The 14,545-nt window shown below is 44.1% G+C and overlaps 1 protein-coding gene across 2 annotated transcripts in view; it reads left to right on the forward strand.

The window, feature by feature from the left end:
- Nucleotides 1-14,545, forward strand: part of DMRT1 (doublesex and mab-3 related transcription factor 1) — a 134,703-nt gene that overhangs the window by 3,504 nt on the left and 116,654 nt on the right. For both annotated transcript variants that reach the window (XM_007969398.3, XM_073022171.1), the window contains exon 2: nucleotides 2,714-2,897. In XM_007969398.3, the coding sequence (XP_007967589.1) occupies nucleotides 2,714-2,897 (184 nt within the window). The remainder of the gene's footprint in view (nucleotides 1-2,713; nucleotides 2,898-14,545) is intronic.

Below are 14,545 nucleotides of genomic sequence, written 5' to 3' on the forward strand. Positions count from 1 at the left end.
CACCACACCCGGCTACTTTTTGTATTTTTAGTGGAGATGGGATTTCACCATATTGGCCAGGCTGGTCTCAAACTCCTGACCTCAGGTGACCACCCGCCTCGGCCTCCCACAGTGCTGGGATTACAGGTGTGAGCCACTGCGCCCGGCCAGCCCGTAGTTGAGTTTTGTAATCTAACGTTTTGATTTTACCTTTGGCTTATATTTGGGCAGCTCTGCGGTAGGAGTGCTTCACTGTCATTTCATGAGCACCATGCCTTAGTCAGTTTCAACAGAAAGTCTTTATTATATGCAGTAAGCAAAAATACAGTTAATTTTCTTTAAACCTGTTTTTTTAATCTTATTTATTTATTTATTTATTTTGAGGAGTCTTGCTCCATCGCCCAGGCTGGAGTGCAGTGGCTTGATTTCGGCTCACTGCAACCTCCGCCTCCTGGATTCAAGTAATTCTCCTTTACACCTCCTGAGTAGCTGGGATTACCCGCGCATGCTACCTCGCCTGGCTAATTTTTGTATTTTTAGTAGACGGGGTTTCACCATATTGGTCAGGCTGGTCTCAAGCTGCTGACCTCAGGTGTTACCCCTGCCTTGGCCTCCCGAAGTGATAGGATTACAGGTGTGAGCCACCCCACCTGACCTGTTTTCAATCTTTAACAATGTTATTTAAAAGAAGATAAATTGAAGAGGGACCATGAAGAATATGTCAGGTCCTTTCCAGTCTCCAGTTCTGACTCTCTCCTTTCGTCTGTCTGGAATATCACACACCTGTCTTCACCCTTCCTCCCTGCCTTCTGCCTCTTCTGCCTTCAGGGACTTCAATGCCAGATTCCAGTCCCTTTCTCCACTGCTTCTCCCACATGCTCCCTCCACCCCAGGAAACAGGGCTCTCCAGGCTTTCCTAAGCAGCCCCTGCCTTTCCTGTCCACCCTGTTCCATATTCTTCCAGTATGTTCTGCCCCTTCATCCTTGCCTGTCCAAGTCCTCCTCGTCCTATTCTTCAATGCTCTGTCCAAATACTACTGCTGGCTGATTTTAACATGTTAAAGACATTTCTCTCTCTTTCTTCTGTAGGAGTGAAAGGTACTTTCTTCTGTGTACCACTCTTGTGGTGTTTGTCACAGTTTGCCTTGTGTTGTAGTGGCATGTTTGCTTGCCTCCTGTTTCGACTTTAAAAAAATTTTTTTTTGGAGACGTAGTATTGCTTTGTTGCCTAGGCTGGAGTGCAGTGTTGTGATCTCGGCTCACTGCAACCTCTGCCTCCTGGGTTTAAGCGATTCTTCTGCCTCAGCCTCCCAAGTAGCTGGGACTACAGGTGGGCCAACATGCCCGGCTAATTTTTGTATTTTTTTTTTTTTTGAGAGGGAATCTCGCTCTGTCGCCCGGGCTGGAGTGCAGTGGCCGGATCTCAGCTCACTGCAAGCTCCGCCTCCCGGGTTTACGCCATTCTCCTGCCTCAGCCTCCCAAGTAGCTGGGACTACAGGCGTCCGCCAACTCACCCGGCTAGTTTTTTGTATTTTTTAGTAGAGACGGGGTTTCACCGTGTTAGCCAGGATGGTCTCAATCTCCTGACCTCGTGATCCACCCGTCTCGGCCTCCCAAAGTGCTGGGATTACAGGCTTGAGCCACCGCGCCCGGCCTAATTTTTGTATTTTTTTTTTTTTTTTTTTTTTTGAGAGGGAGTCTGAGTCTGGCTCTGTGGCCCAGGCTGGAGTGCAGTGGCCGGATCTCAGCTCACTGCAAGCTCCGCCTCCCGGGTTTTACGCCATTCTCCTGCCTCAGCCTCCCGAGTAGCTGGGACTACAGGCGCCCGCCACCTCGCCCGGCTAGTTTTTTGTATTTTTTAGTAGAGACGGGGTTTCACCGTGTTAGCCAGGCTGGTCTCGATCTCCTGACCTCGTGATCCGCCCGTCTTGACCTCCCAAAGTGCTGGGATTACAGGCTTGAGCCACCGCGCCCGGCCTGTATTTTTTTTAGTGAGGATGGGGTTTCACCATGTTGGCCAGGCCAATCTCGAACTCCTGACCTCCGGTGATTGGCCCACCTCTGCCTCCAAAAGTGCTGGGATTACAGATGTTAACCACCATTCTTGGCCCTGTTTCATTTGTTAAACTGTAAGTAATGTAGGATCCAATCTACTCTTACTGGTCCCTGTTTTTAGTATAGTGGCCTTTTACAAGTTTGTGGAATGAAGGAGTGATCCCATTTTCCTTCCTAATCTGTCACTGCTCCTGACCTACTCTGCTCTTCAGATCGTACTCCTTCACTTGGCTGACTACAGTTTTTTCCTGATCCTCCCTAACCAACCATTTTCTACACAATGATTTGTTTAACAAGCTTTTCTGTTTGTTTGTTAAGAGACGGGGTCTTACTCTGTCTCCTAGGCTGGAGTGCAGTGGCCGGATCATAGCCCACGGCAGCCTCAAACTCCTGGGCTTAAGTGGTTCCCCTGCCTCAGGCTCCTGAGTAGCTGGGATTCCAGGCATGTGCCACCATGTCTGGCAACAAGCATTTTTTGAGCACCTACTGTCTGGCTCAAAACTGTTTCTAAGCTTTGCACATCATAGTTACCTGGGTGGGTTTAAGAAGAAATGGGAGATTTTCAGTCCTCACCTCCAGAGCTAGTGAATCGTGGTGTCTGGGATGGGTGGGGCTTCTGTGCTTTGGCAAAGCTGATTCTGGAGTGCTGGAGGATGACTCGTTGTCGTGTGCTTTCAGGTGGCCCTGAGAAGGCAGCAGGCCCAGGAGGAGGAACTGGGCATCAGCCACCCCATCCCACTGCCCAGTGCAGCCGAGCTCCTTGTCAAAAGAGAGAACAACGGCAGCAACCCGTGCCTCATGACTGAGAGCAGTGGCCCCTCTCAGCCACCACCAGCCAGTGTCCCCACCACTGCAGCTTCAGGTAATCTGGGGGCGCTGGGGTTCACATGGAGACGGGGCATGAGGGAGGAAGAAGGGCTGCAGCCACAGAAACAGGACTCCCCTGAGCTACATCCAGTGTTTAGAGCTTAGAGGATTTTGTAAAGGATTCTCCCTCTGAAGGTCTGTTTTTGCCTGCATCACAAAGGCAGGGGCCATGAATTCTAGAAATGCAGGTTCAACTCTTTCCTGTTGATTATTAGTCAAGACTGAATCTGGACAGGGAATGATGTCAGAGGTGAGTTTGTTCAGATTTCATCTCAGTCCACCCCTTCATTTTCCAGTCATCCTTGTGGGAACTAAATGTCCTTGTTTCCTAGAACTAGAAGCCCACTTCTCCACTGCATCCATTTGGGGAAAGTGTCTAGAAAGGCCCAATCCTAGTGTCAGATTTGAATGAGCACTGGGAAGTATCACAGGAAGGCAGGCCACATTGGCTTGAACTCTCTCCTCTGGGTGCTAAGGAGGACTGTGTTCTTTTTTACATATGTGAAACCTGAGACATAGGCAGTTACGGGATTGGCCAAGTTTACTGAATTAGAAAGTATCTGAAAGAGTTTATCTGTCTCCAAAGCTCAATACTCAATGTGCTTACTGCACTAGGTCTCTAAATTACAGGGGTCTGGAGTAAAGTACAGGGGTCTGTTCCAGTATGGAAGCCCCCAGCCACATGTAGCTATTTAAATTTAAATTCATTACAATGAAATAAATGAAAACATTCAGTTTCTTCATTACACTAGCCACATTTTGTGTGCTCGATAGCCACATACAACTCAGGGCTACCATATTGGATAATGCATTTCTGTCTCTTAGAAAGTCTAATTTGATGGCACTGGTCTAGAATGTGGGAGCTATAAGACATCCACCAAATAAAGACCTGTGGAATCTTATTGTTCCTGGCAATTACACATACTATAATTCACAGAATATCTTTAAATGTCTTTAAAGTGTTCTAAGCTCCATGAAATACAGCCTAGCAGTGTGATAATCACCCTGACTAAGCTTTCATGAATTACTCAGTTTGCTGGGCTTAACCACTGTGTACTAAAGTCACACAACCGTATATCATTAACTAGCTGTGCAACTTTGGAGAAGTTACTTAAGCTCTCTGGGCCATTTTTTTCCTCTTGTCAAAAATGAGGGAAAGGGTTCCTGAGGGTCTTAAAGATCTTATGAATCTTAGCCATTATTAAAAAGGAAGTTAAGCAGAAAAGAAGTTAAAAAAGAAGTTACGCACCAAAGAAAGCAGGAAGGTGTGTCTGTGTCTGTCTCTGTGTATTTTACTGAAGTTATTGACTATGTAATTAACAGAGGTCAAGATACTCTTTTTTCTCTGCTTGGATTGGCTGCTCAATAGTATGTCCTTATAATAGTTTTCTTTTCTTTTCTTTTCTTTTTGAGATGGAGTCTCGCTCTGTTGCCAGGCTGGAGTGCAGTGGTGTGATCTTGGCTCACTGCAACCTCCACCTCCTCGGTTCAAATGATTCTCCTGTCTCAGCCTCCTGAGTAGCTAGGACTACAGGCGCCTGCCACCACACCCGACTAATTTTTGTATTTTTTAGTAGAAATGGAGTTTTACCATGTTGGCCAGGCTGGCCTTGAACTCCTGACCTTAAGTGATCCACCCACCTCAGCCTACCAAAGTGCTGGGATTACAGGCGTGAGCTGCCGTGCCCAGCCAAAACTTTGCTTTTCATAGAAAGGAAGGAGTATATCAGAAATATGATCTTTACGCTTTAAGATTTTAAGATGTGTCCAAGGTTTAGTGACTAAATGATACAGGGTCACGGCTAATCTGGTGGATTTAGTCGTGGGGCTGAGATGAGAAATGGGATGTGTCACATGAGTAAAGACGGCAAATCCCAGTGCCGGGTTTTCCGTAGGGGAGTAACTCATTTGATTTTCACAAATGTCTCAGGAGGTAGGAATTATCCTCATTTATAGATAGGAAAACCAAGGCTTAGTAAATGGTAAGGAGGCTGCCACAGAATGGAGCTGGCTGAACTAGGATTTATTCCAGCCCTGTCTGGTTCCAAAACCCATGGATTTCCCATTCTACTTGACTGGGACCAGTTGTCATGTTTCCTTGAAAAATGGACACTTATGATTGTTTAGAGGCTGTGGTCTAATCCTCAGAGCAATTTAGGGCTGGTGGACAGTTAGCAACAATATTAGGGGAAAAAGTCCCTGCCATTCTATGTTGGCACAGAAGTCAGCAGCCATGGGTCTTCACAGGAAGAAATACAGGGAAAGGCCAGTGATGGATCAGTGTCAGTGCTGGATGTGGCATGACATCACGGTTTGATTATAAACCCTAAGATAGTAAAGCTTTAGAGAAGGACTTCAGGCTGTGCAGAGTTCAGAACGACTCTCACAAGGGTGTTTCAGAGTGGTGATAGGGAAAGTTACAAAAGGAAGCAGCAGTGGGGCAAGATAGAGGGTTCAGGGTCAAGGAAGATTTTACCAGAGTCCCTTCCTCACCTGTGGAGTTGACAGACCTCGGAGTCATTCTACAGCCTTGAACTAGCACTCATAGGGAAGGGGAATGTGGAAGCCTACGGTGTGCTGTGCTCATTTGCTCAGGCACAGGTGGGCAAGTATGGCTCCGGGGGAGCCTTTACCTTCTGAGGACGATGGGCTCACTCTCTCTCTCTCTTTTTTTTTTTTTTTGAGACGGAGTTTTGCTCCTGTTGCTCAGGCTGGAGGGCAATGGTGCAATTTTGGCTCACCGCAACCTCTGCCTCCCAGGTTCAAATGATTCTCCTGCCTCAGCCTTTCAAGTAGCTGGGATTACAGGCATGTGCCACCTGGCTAATTTTGTAGTTTTAGTAGAGACGGGGTTTCCTCCATGTTGGTCAGGCTGGTCTCGAACTCCTGACCTCAGGTGATCCGCCCGCCTCAGCCTCCCAAAGTTCTGGGGTTACAGGCGTGAGCCACCATGCCCAGCGGACAATAGGTTCTCTGCTAACCAGCTCATCTCTGTGGGGCAGGAGCCACAGGTTGCTGTCATTCATGGGATTTGCTACCAGACCTCCCGAGTGGGAACTGATAACTTCTGAACTGGGTTAGGATGTGAGCAAGAGGGAAATTGAAATGCCAGCAGCATTAAATTACATAAATATAGAGACAGAAAGATGGAGTGTGGGAGTGTTGGGGAGAGAGAAAAAGACAGACTGACTGTGGAGAGTCCTGAAGCTTGTATGCAGCAAAGGGAGCTTAACTTCTTCAATAGCTTCCTACTAACAAATGTATAGCTTATATTCATTTTTCAGATGTTGGCTTTACTTAAAATAATTTCATGCAGGTAAATGGTAAACATGTATAGTGGAGTACAAAAATATGTCCCATAAAAGATCGTTGTTCTTCTAACCCCAACCTGCAGCTCTCTTTGTCATTCCAGGATGACTTACTACATGTACAGATGTATGTGTCTGTTTATCCTTTTCATATGTACATGTAAAATATTCACATAATTAATATAGTGGAAGTGTATTGTTCATACTTCTGTCTAATTAGCTTTTTGCATTTACTACAGCTGAGAATTTTTAGCGACCTAGAATTCCACTGTATAGATGTGGAAGGCCGGCCAGGCACAGTGGCTCATGCCTGTAATCCCAGCACTTTGGGAGGCCGAGGCGGGTCGATCACCTGAGGTCGGGAGTTCTAGACCAGCCTGGTCAACATGGGGAAACCCTGTCTCTACTGAAAATATCAAAATTAGCCGGGCATGGTGGCACACGCCTGTAGTCTCAGTTACTTGGGAGGCTGAGGCAGGAGAATCTCTTGAACCTGGGAGGTGGAGGTTGCGGCGAGCCGAGATTGTGTCACTGCACTCCAGCCTGGGCGATAGAGTGAGACTCCGTCTCAAAAAAAAAAAAAAAAAAAAAAAAAAGAAAGAAAAATAGATGTGGAAGGCTACGATTTGAAGTTATGCAGTGAGAGGTGAAAGTTGTAGGAGTTGTCATGGAGTGGTAAAACCTAGCAACCTGGCACACCTTGGGGCAAGTTACTGACTTTCTACTTTCTGATACCTGATGTCTGTTGTTTACTAGGTCAGTAGTTTAGTGAAATTTAGTCGACTTTTTAAAATTTATTTATTTTTTGAGACAGAGTCTCACTCTATCGCCCAGACTCAAGTGCAGTGGCGCAATCTTGGCTCACTGCAACCTCCACTTCCTGGGCTCAGATGATTCTTTCACCTCAGCCTCTTGAGTAGCTGAGATTACAGGTGTGCACGGCAATGCCCAGCTAATTTTTGTACTTTTGGTAGAGACAGGGTTTCACCATGTTGGTCAGGCTGGTCTCAAACGCCTGACCTCAAGCGATCTGCCCGCCTCAGCCTCCCAAAGTGCTGAGATTACAGGCGTGAGCCACTGCATCCGGCCTTAGTAGACTTTTAAGTCCTTGAAGTTTCTTAGTTACCTCCTTTTGGCTCCCAAAAGGGCCAAAAGTGAAGAAGAGAGGTGCTCAAGAATTATTGCCAAGATTATTGGCCAAATTCTGAGGACACTTAGAAGGAAATTAATTATTGTTTCATTTATTGGAGAAACTGGCCTCTGAGGAGGATAACATATACTGGAAGAAAACCTCTAAAATCTTTAGCCAAAGATTGGCTAAGACTGACCAGATTAACTGAATAGTCTTTGAATAGCGAGTATAAAATATTTTTGTTGTTATTTTCTTATATAACTGTGGGTATTACTGTGGAAAGAAATAGCCTTTTGAAGAAACTCTGTTGATTGCTGTTGCTGTTGCTTGTGCTATCAGGATCAGTTGTTAGCAGTACACTTTTTTGTTTTTGTTTTTGTTTTTGAGACAGTCTTGCTCTGCTGCTCAGGCTGGAGTGCTGTGGCACGATCCCAGCTCACTGCAGCCTCCGCCTCCCGGGTTCAAGAGATTCTGGTGCCTAAGCCTCTTGAGTAACTGGGATTACAGGTGCTTGCCACTACCCATTTTTTGTATTTTAGTAGAGATGGGGTTTCACCATGTTGGCCAGGCTGGTCTTGAACTCTTGACCTCAAGTTATCCTCCTGCCTCGGCCTCCCAAAGTGCTGAGATTATAGGTGTGAGCTACGGTGCCCAGCCGCAGATACGCTATTGATAAGCAAATAGTTTATTCCCAGCCATTTTTGGAGTATTCAGAAAAAAAGAAAAGATAAACGTTTTTGGCTATAAATGACAAAGAATTAACGGCAAATTTACATTTTTTTCCTGTGGTTTCATTTTTTGAACTTTGGCATAAAATGTACTTTTTTTTTTTTTTCAAAAGTTATTAGCTGACTTAAATCTCAGGTCTTCTTCCTCTTTGTAAATTTAGGCTCCTCTTTGTTTGTTTTATTTAATATTCTACTTTTTCTTCAATCTCCCATGTTCCTGTAGAATGCTGTTTGACACAGTGCTTATGCTAGGGTCTGCATAGTTCTCTGCCTCTCCTTTTCTGTGCAGAAACTGTCAGATGAAGGGTTGCATTGTAGATAATTCACTTCTGCATGTGTGCCCTTTGTAAGGACCTGAATGTTATCTCTCTTGGGGCCCTCCCTTTTGGAGCACCGGGGACTTCCATCCACACTCACATTCACCCTCCCCCAGATCAAACCACCTTGGGCCCCCCTGGGCAGCTCCAGCCTCTTCTGTGGCTCGTGGCCCAGTTTCAATCACCTTTCCCCTGTTAGGAGGGTCAGTCAGGTCTGTGTCTCATACTGAAGGGGCCTTTCCTTCACTTTTCTTCGGCAGTTACTCCACTTGGAGAGCATACAGCGAGAGAGCACATGCCAGTTGGGAAACACATTGTGTTGTATGTTTAAATGCCTGAAAGTTCATAAAACATGAAATGTGTTCGTTTGAAAATGGAATAGTGTCCCATGCAGTTTTTACAAGTAAGAGGTATGGCTGGTGAATTCACAGTGGAAGCTACTGAGTTGTTTAAATTAAAAACACTTTTTTAGAGCAGTTTTAGGTTCACAGCAAAATTGAGAGGAAGGTATGGAGATTTTTTTATATACTCCTTGCCCCCACACATGCAGAGCCTCTCCCATATTACCAGCATCCCCCATCAGAGTGGTGTATTGGCTAGCATCGATGAACTTACATTGATGCATCATTGTCATCCAGAATCCGTAGTTTGCGTAGGTTTGCTCTTGTTGATGTACTTTTTATGGGTTTGGACAAATGTATAATAGCATGTGTCCACCATTACAGTATTCAGAGCATTGCCACTGTCCTAAAAATTCTCTGTGAGGTTATTTAAATTTAAGATAGCATTTTAAACATTGTAGAGTTTTTTGCAAATTTTTATTTTATTTTAAATTTTTATTTAATTAATTAATTTTTTTTTTTTTTTTTGAGACGAAGTCTTGCTCTTGTTGCCCATGCTGGATTGCAGTGGTGCGATCTCGGCTCACTGCAACCTCCGCCTCCCAGGTTTAGGGGATTTTCCTGTCTCAGCCTGCTGAGTAGCTGGGATTACAGGCATGCGCCACCACACCTGGCTAATTTTTGTATTTTAAATTAGCCACTCCCACTAATTTTTATATTTTTAGTAGAGGCAGGGTTTCACCATGTTGGCCAGGTTGGTCTCGAACTCCTGACCTCCAGGTGCTCCGCCCACCTCGGCCTCCCAAAATGCTGGGATTACAGGCATGAGCCACCAGGACTGACCATTATTGTTTATTTAGAGACAGGGTCTCATTCTGTCTCCCAGGCTGGAGTATAGTGGCTCCATCATGGCTCACTGCATCCTCCAACTCCTAGGCTCAAGCAATTTTCCTTCCTCAGCCTCCTGAGCAGTTAGGACTACAGGTGCACACTATCATGCCTGGGTAATTTAAACATTTTTTCGTTTTGTGGAGACAGGGTCTCTCTTTGTTGCCCAGGCTGGTCTTGAACTCCTGCTTCAGCTCCCAAAGTGCTGGGATTACAGGTGTGAGCCTACACACCAAGGCCATTTTTTTTTTTTTTTAAATTTTTCAAGACACAGAGGTTCGTTCTGTTGCCCAGGCTGGAATGCAGTGGCACAATCATAGCTCACTGTAGCCTCAAACTCCTGGACTCAAGTAATCCTCCTGCCTCAGTCTCCGAAGTAGCTGGGACTACAGGCTTGCTACATGTTCAGCTAATTTTTTATTTTTTTTTTGGAAACAGAGTCTCAATCTTGCCCAGGTTGGAGTGCAGTGGTGTGATCTTGGCTCACTGCACCCTCCACCTCCCAGGTCAAGTGATTCTCATGCCTCAGCCTCCTGAGTAGCTGGGATTACAGGTGCATGCGACCATGCCTGGCTAATTTTTGTATTTTTTGTAGAGACAGGGTTTTGCCACGTTGGCCAGGCTGGTCTTATCTTTGGAGTTTTCTAATGTTGTAAAGGAGGAAATACTTTATTCAAATAAGCAATAAAAGCGTTTTGTACAAATTGGATTGGGAGTTTATTTTTGAAAGATTTTGGCCACTTAAGTGAAATGAGATCCATTTGATTTTAGACAGCTTTCAATTACAGCTAGAATAGGAAATGATATTAGATTAAGAAAAAGGTTTTCAGATAAAAACATTCCCAAATTTTACTTTCAAATAAAACAAATTTTCAGAGTTTCTAGCAAAACAAAACTCCTTAAACTGAAGCAGTAGAGGCAGAAATGAAAGAAAACACTTAAGATTAATGGGACTGGTGGGTTTTTTTTTTGTTCGTTTGTTTTTGTATTTATTTATTTATTTTATTTATTTATTGAGACAGAGTCTCCCTCTGTCGCCCAGGCTGGAGTGCAGTGGCGCGATCTCAGCTCACTTCAAGCTCCGCCTCCTGGGTTCACGCCATTCTCCTGCCTCAGCCTCCCGAGTAGCTGGGACTACAGGCGCCCGCCACCACGCCCAGATAATTTTTTTTTTTTTGTATTTTTAGTAGAAACGGGGTTTCATTGTGTTAGCCAGGATGCTCGATCTCCTGACCTCCTGATCTGCCTGCCTCGGCCTCCCAAAGTGCTGGGATTACAGGGGTGAGCCACCGTGCCCGGCCAGGGACTGATGGTTTTGATAGCCCATTTTAGATAGCATCTCAATTTTGTTTATCTCAGGGATAGTCTTTGCTTATATGTCAAGTATAGCAGTTTAATTGGTCAGATAGAAACTTTTTGTGGAAAGTATTTTAATAAAGCAATTATAAAAACAAAGTACACAGGAAGTAACCTACTGGTCTACCTTTGACTAGAAAGGAAATTTAGAAAACATCTAGAGCCAGGAACTACTTAAATACAGGAGTTAAATTTACAAATAAATTTTATAACAGCATACCACAGTCACAAGATTCTGGTTTTAGAACGTTTCAGTCACTCCCCATGTACTCTTCCCTCCAGCCCTAGACAGACACTAGTATATTTTCTGTCTCTACAGAGGTGTCTATTCTGGAAATTGTATATAACTGGAATGATAAGATGTGTAACCTTTTGTGTCTTACTTCTCTTAGCCTGATGTTTGTAAGTTTATCCACGTCGTAGCATGTATTTTTAATTATTATTGTTCCTTTTTATTACTAAGTAATATTTCATTATATGGATATATGCCACATTATGTTTCTGTTTATCAGCTGGTGAACGTCTGGGTTGCTAATGGTTTTCGGCTATTATGAGTAATGTTGCTGTGAACTTGTGTGCACAAGTTTTTGAATGAATGTGTGTTTCATTCTCTTGGGTATATACCAAGGAGTGGTGTTACTGAGTTTTATGGTAACTCTGTCCTTCACATTTTGAGGAACTACCACACTTTTCCAAAGAGGCTGCACTGTTTTACATTCCTACCAACAGTCTATGAGGGTCCCAGAAAATTCAAACTAAGTTTTTTTTAAGTTACAAGGGAAGATGCCTTGTGGCATTATCTGTGGCCAGCAAGCCACAGATAATTAAAACCCTGTGAGAGTCTCTCATGGCAAGTTTAGATTATGAAGGATTCTATAGGTTTGCGTTTTATTATCAATAGATACATGTTAATAGGCTGGGTGCGGTGGCTCACACCTGTAATGCCAGTACTTTGGGAGGCCGAGGTGGGTGGATCACCTGAGGTCAGGAGTTCAAAACCTGCCATGGTGACATCCCATCTGTACCAAAAATACAAAAATTAGCCAGGCGTGGTGGCACATGCCTGTAATCCCAGCTACTCAGGAGGCTGAGGTGGGAGAATTGTCTGAGCCCAGGAGGTGGAGGTTGCAGGGAGCTGAGATTGCCCCATTGCATTCCAGCCTAGGCGACAGAGCAAGACTCTGTCTCAAAAAAAAAAAAAAAATTTATATATATATTTCTCAGTCTTTGAAAAATGTTCCTATTTTACTTCATTGTCACATAGAGTTTATATTGAAAGGAACAGTGTTTGTGGAAGTAAAGCAATTCATAAAGGGACCTGGGGAGAGGCTTTCTTTGCTGTAGCTGTATTATTGGTTGGTAGAAATATTGGTATCTATAGGAAGGGCTAAAGTAACATTTTGGACTTTGGGTGACATGTGTTTCCTGAAAATGAGGGAGCAAGAATTCTGTTGCCCTAAAATTTGGCAAGAATAATTTTAATCTGTGAGTTTCTAAAATTGGAGAACCACTGTCACTCTTCTGGGGAGTGAAAGAGAAAACCTGAGAGTTGGTGAAAATGGACAGCTGTCCTTCATGTGGCCAGTGGGAAGAGGGCAGTTCACAGACTTTCAGACCCGGTTTTAGCATTGGGGAGCTTTTATAGGTGGTGATACTAGGTATTGTCCTTGTATGGTGCTGCCTTGCACTTGCTGCCATAGGGAACTTTTGGAAGGTCACAAAGGTCATCTGTGTCATCAGTGTCACTTGCCTACTCATCAGCATCCCCCTGGAGTTCTTTGACTCACGTATTCCTAGTTACCTGGTGGTTTGAGGATCCTGTCCTGTTGATCACCCCTCAGGTACCTACTTACTTTTGGAGTCTTGTGAATGTCTTTTTTCCCTCTTTTTATATTAATTAATTTATTTTTTAAATCTTTCATTGTGGTAAAATATGCACAACTTAAAATTTATCATTTTAGGCTGGGCGCGGTGGCTCACGCCTGTAATCCCAACACTTTGAGAGGCCGAGGTGGGTGGATCACCTGAGGTCAGGAGTTCGAGACTAGCCTGACCAACATGGCAAATCCCTGTCTCTACTAAAAATACAAAAATTAGTTAGACGTGGTGATGGGTGCCTGTAATCCCAACTACTTGGGAGGTTAAGGCAGAAGAATCGCTTGAACCTGGGAGGCGGAGGTTGCAGTGAGCTGAGATTGCACCATTGCATTCCAGTCTGTCTCAAAAAAAAAAAAAAATATATATATATATATATTTATCATTGTAACCATTTTTAAGCATAGAGTTCAGTGGTATTAGGTACATTCACCATAATGTGCAGCCGTCACCACCATCCATCTCCGGAACTTCCCAGACGGAAACTCTGTACCCATTAAACGGTTATTTCCCATTTACCTTTCTCATGAACTAACTTATGACTGAGGCCAGTCTCTTCTGCAAGCCCAGCTTTCTTCAGAGCTTCCTGGCTTCTGAAATCACCTGTAGACTCACATGAGTTAAGATGATTCCTTTGATCTTTGCCAGCATCCTTTCTTGCTCTCTTAACTCCCAAATGTTTCCTGTATTGCTGACTTCTTTCTTTGTTTTATGTGCTGCTCTAACCTATGCCTCTTGGGTAATGGTGGGCTCCAAAGTCTTTCAAATAACTGAGGTTTATAGGGAAGGGATGCAGGGGACTGTATACTAACACCTTATGCAGTACACTGTAAAGTCTGTCTGATGATCTGGACTCTGAGCCTAGGAGTGCCCTTAGTTGTACCGTGAAGCAAAGGAAGTGGAGTAGGGGTGCCTGTGGGTCCCGTGGGGCTCTAAATGCTCTCTCACTGAGTGTTGACTTGTCAAGGTCCCTTTTGCAATTGTTAGAAGCAGCTATGCAAATGTATATGTGCATTTCTGTTTCAGCCTGAAGGTGTCTTCACTTTCCAAATGATAAAAAAACCAGTGTTTTTGACTCTCCTATGAAAATTCACATAAATATTGATTACTGTTGTTGAACCAAATTACACTTCAAAGCAAGTTTATGCTAGTCTCTTAACATCTGCAGGCAGACTTCATAGTTGCTAATCTGGTCTTATTGTACAATACCACTGAACATGCTTTCCAGAAAAAAATGTATAAGAAACTCTTAAAGTAGACTATAAATACTGGGTAGTTGTCAAAAGAAAATAATCAATTCAGTGTAATAGTAATAGCAGATTTTCTGATTTTTATTGGCATTGAGGGTTCTTAGATACTGCTTCAGCTGTCCATTGCCATTCAACATATACTAACAGATGCCTTTCAGTGTTGATTTCAGCACTTATAAAAATTGCCCTTAACTACCCGTTAACTCTAGTCCTGAGGTTTTAGGGTTTATCTCAAATATATAGTGGGTCACGGTGGCTCACGCCTGTAATCCCAGCACTTTGGGAGGCCGAGGCAGGTGGATCAGTTGAGGTCAGGAGTTCAAGACCAGCCTGGCCAACATGATGAAACCCCCGTCTCCACTAAAAATACAAAAATTAGCCGGGCGTGGTGGCGCATGCCTATAGTCCTAGCTACTTGGGAGACTGGGGCAGGAGAATTGCTTGAACC

This window comes from Chlorocebus sabaeus, chromosome 12, assembly GCF_047675955.1.
Source record: "Chlorocebus sabaeus isolate Y175 chromosome 12, mChlSab1.0.hap1, whole genome shotgun sequence".
NCBI lineage: Eukaryota > Metazoa > Chordata > Mammalia > Primates > Cercopithecidae > Chlorocebus > Chlorocebus sabaeus.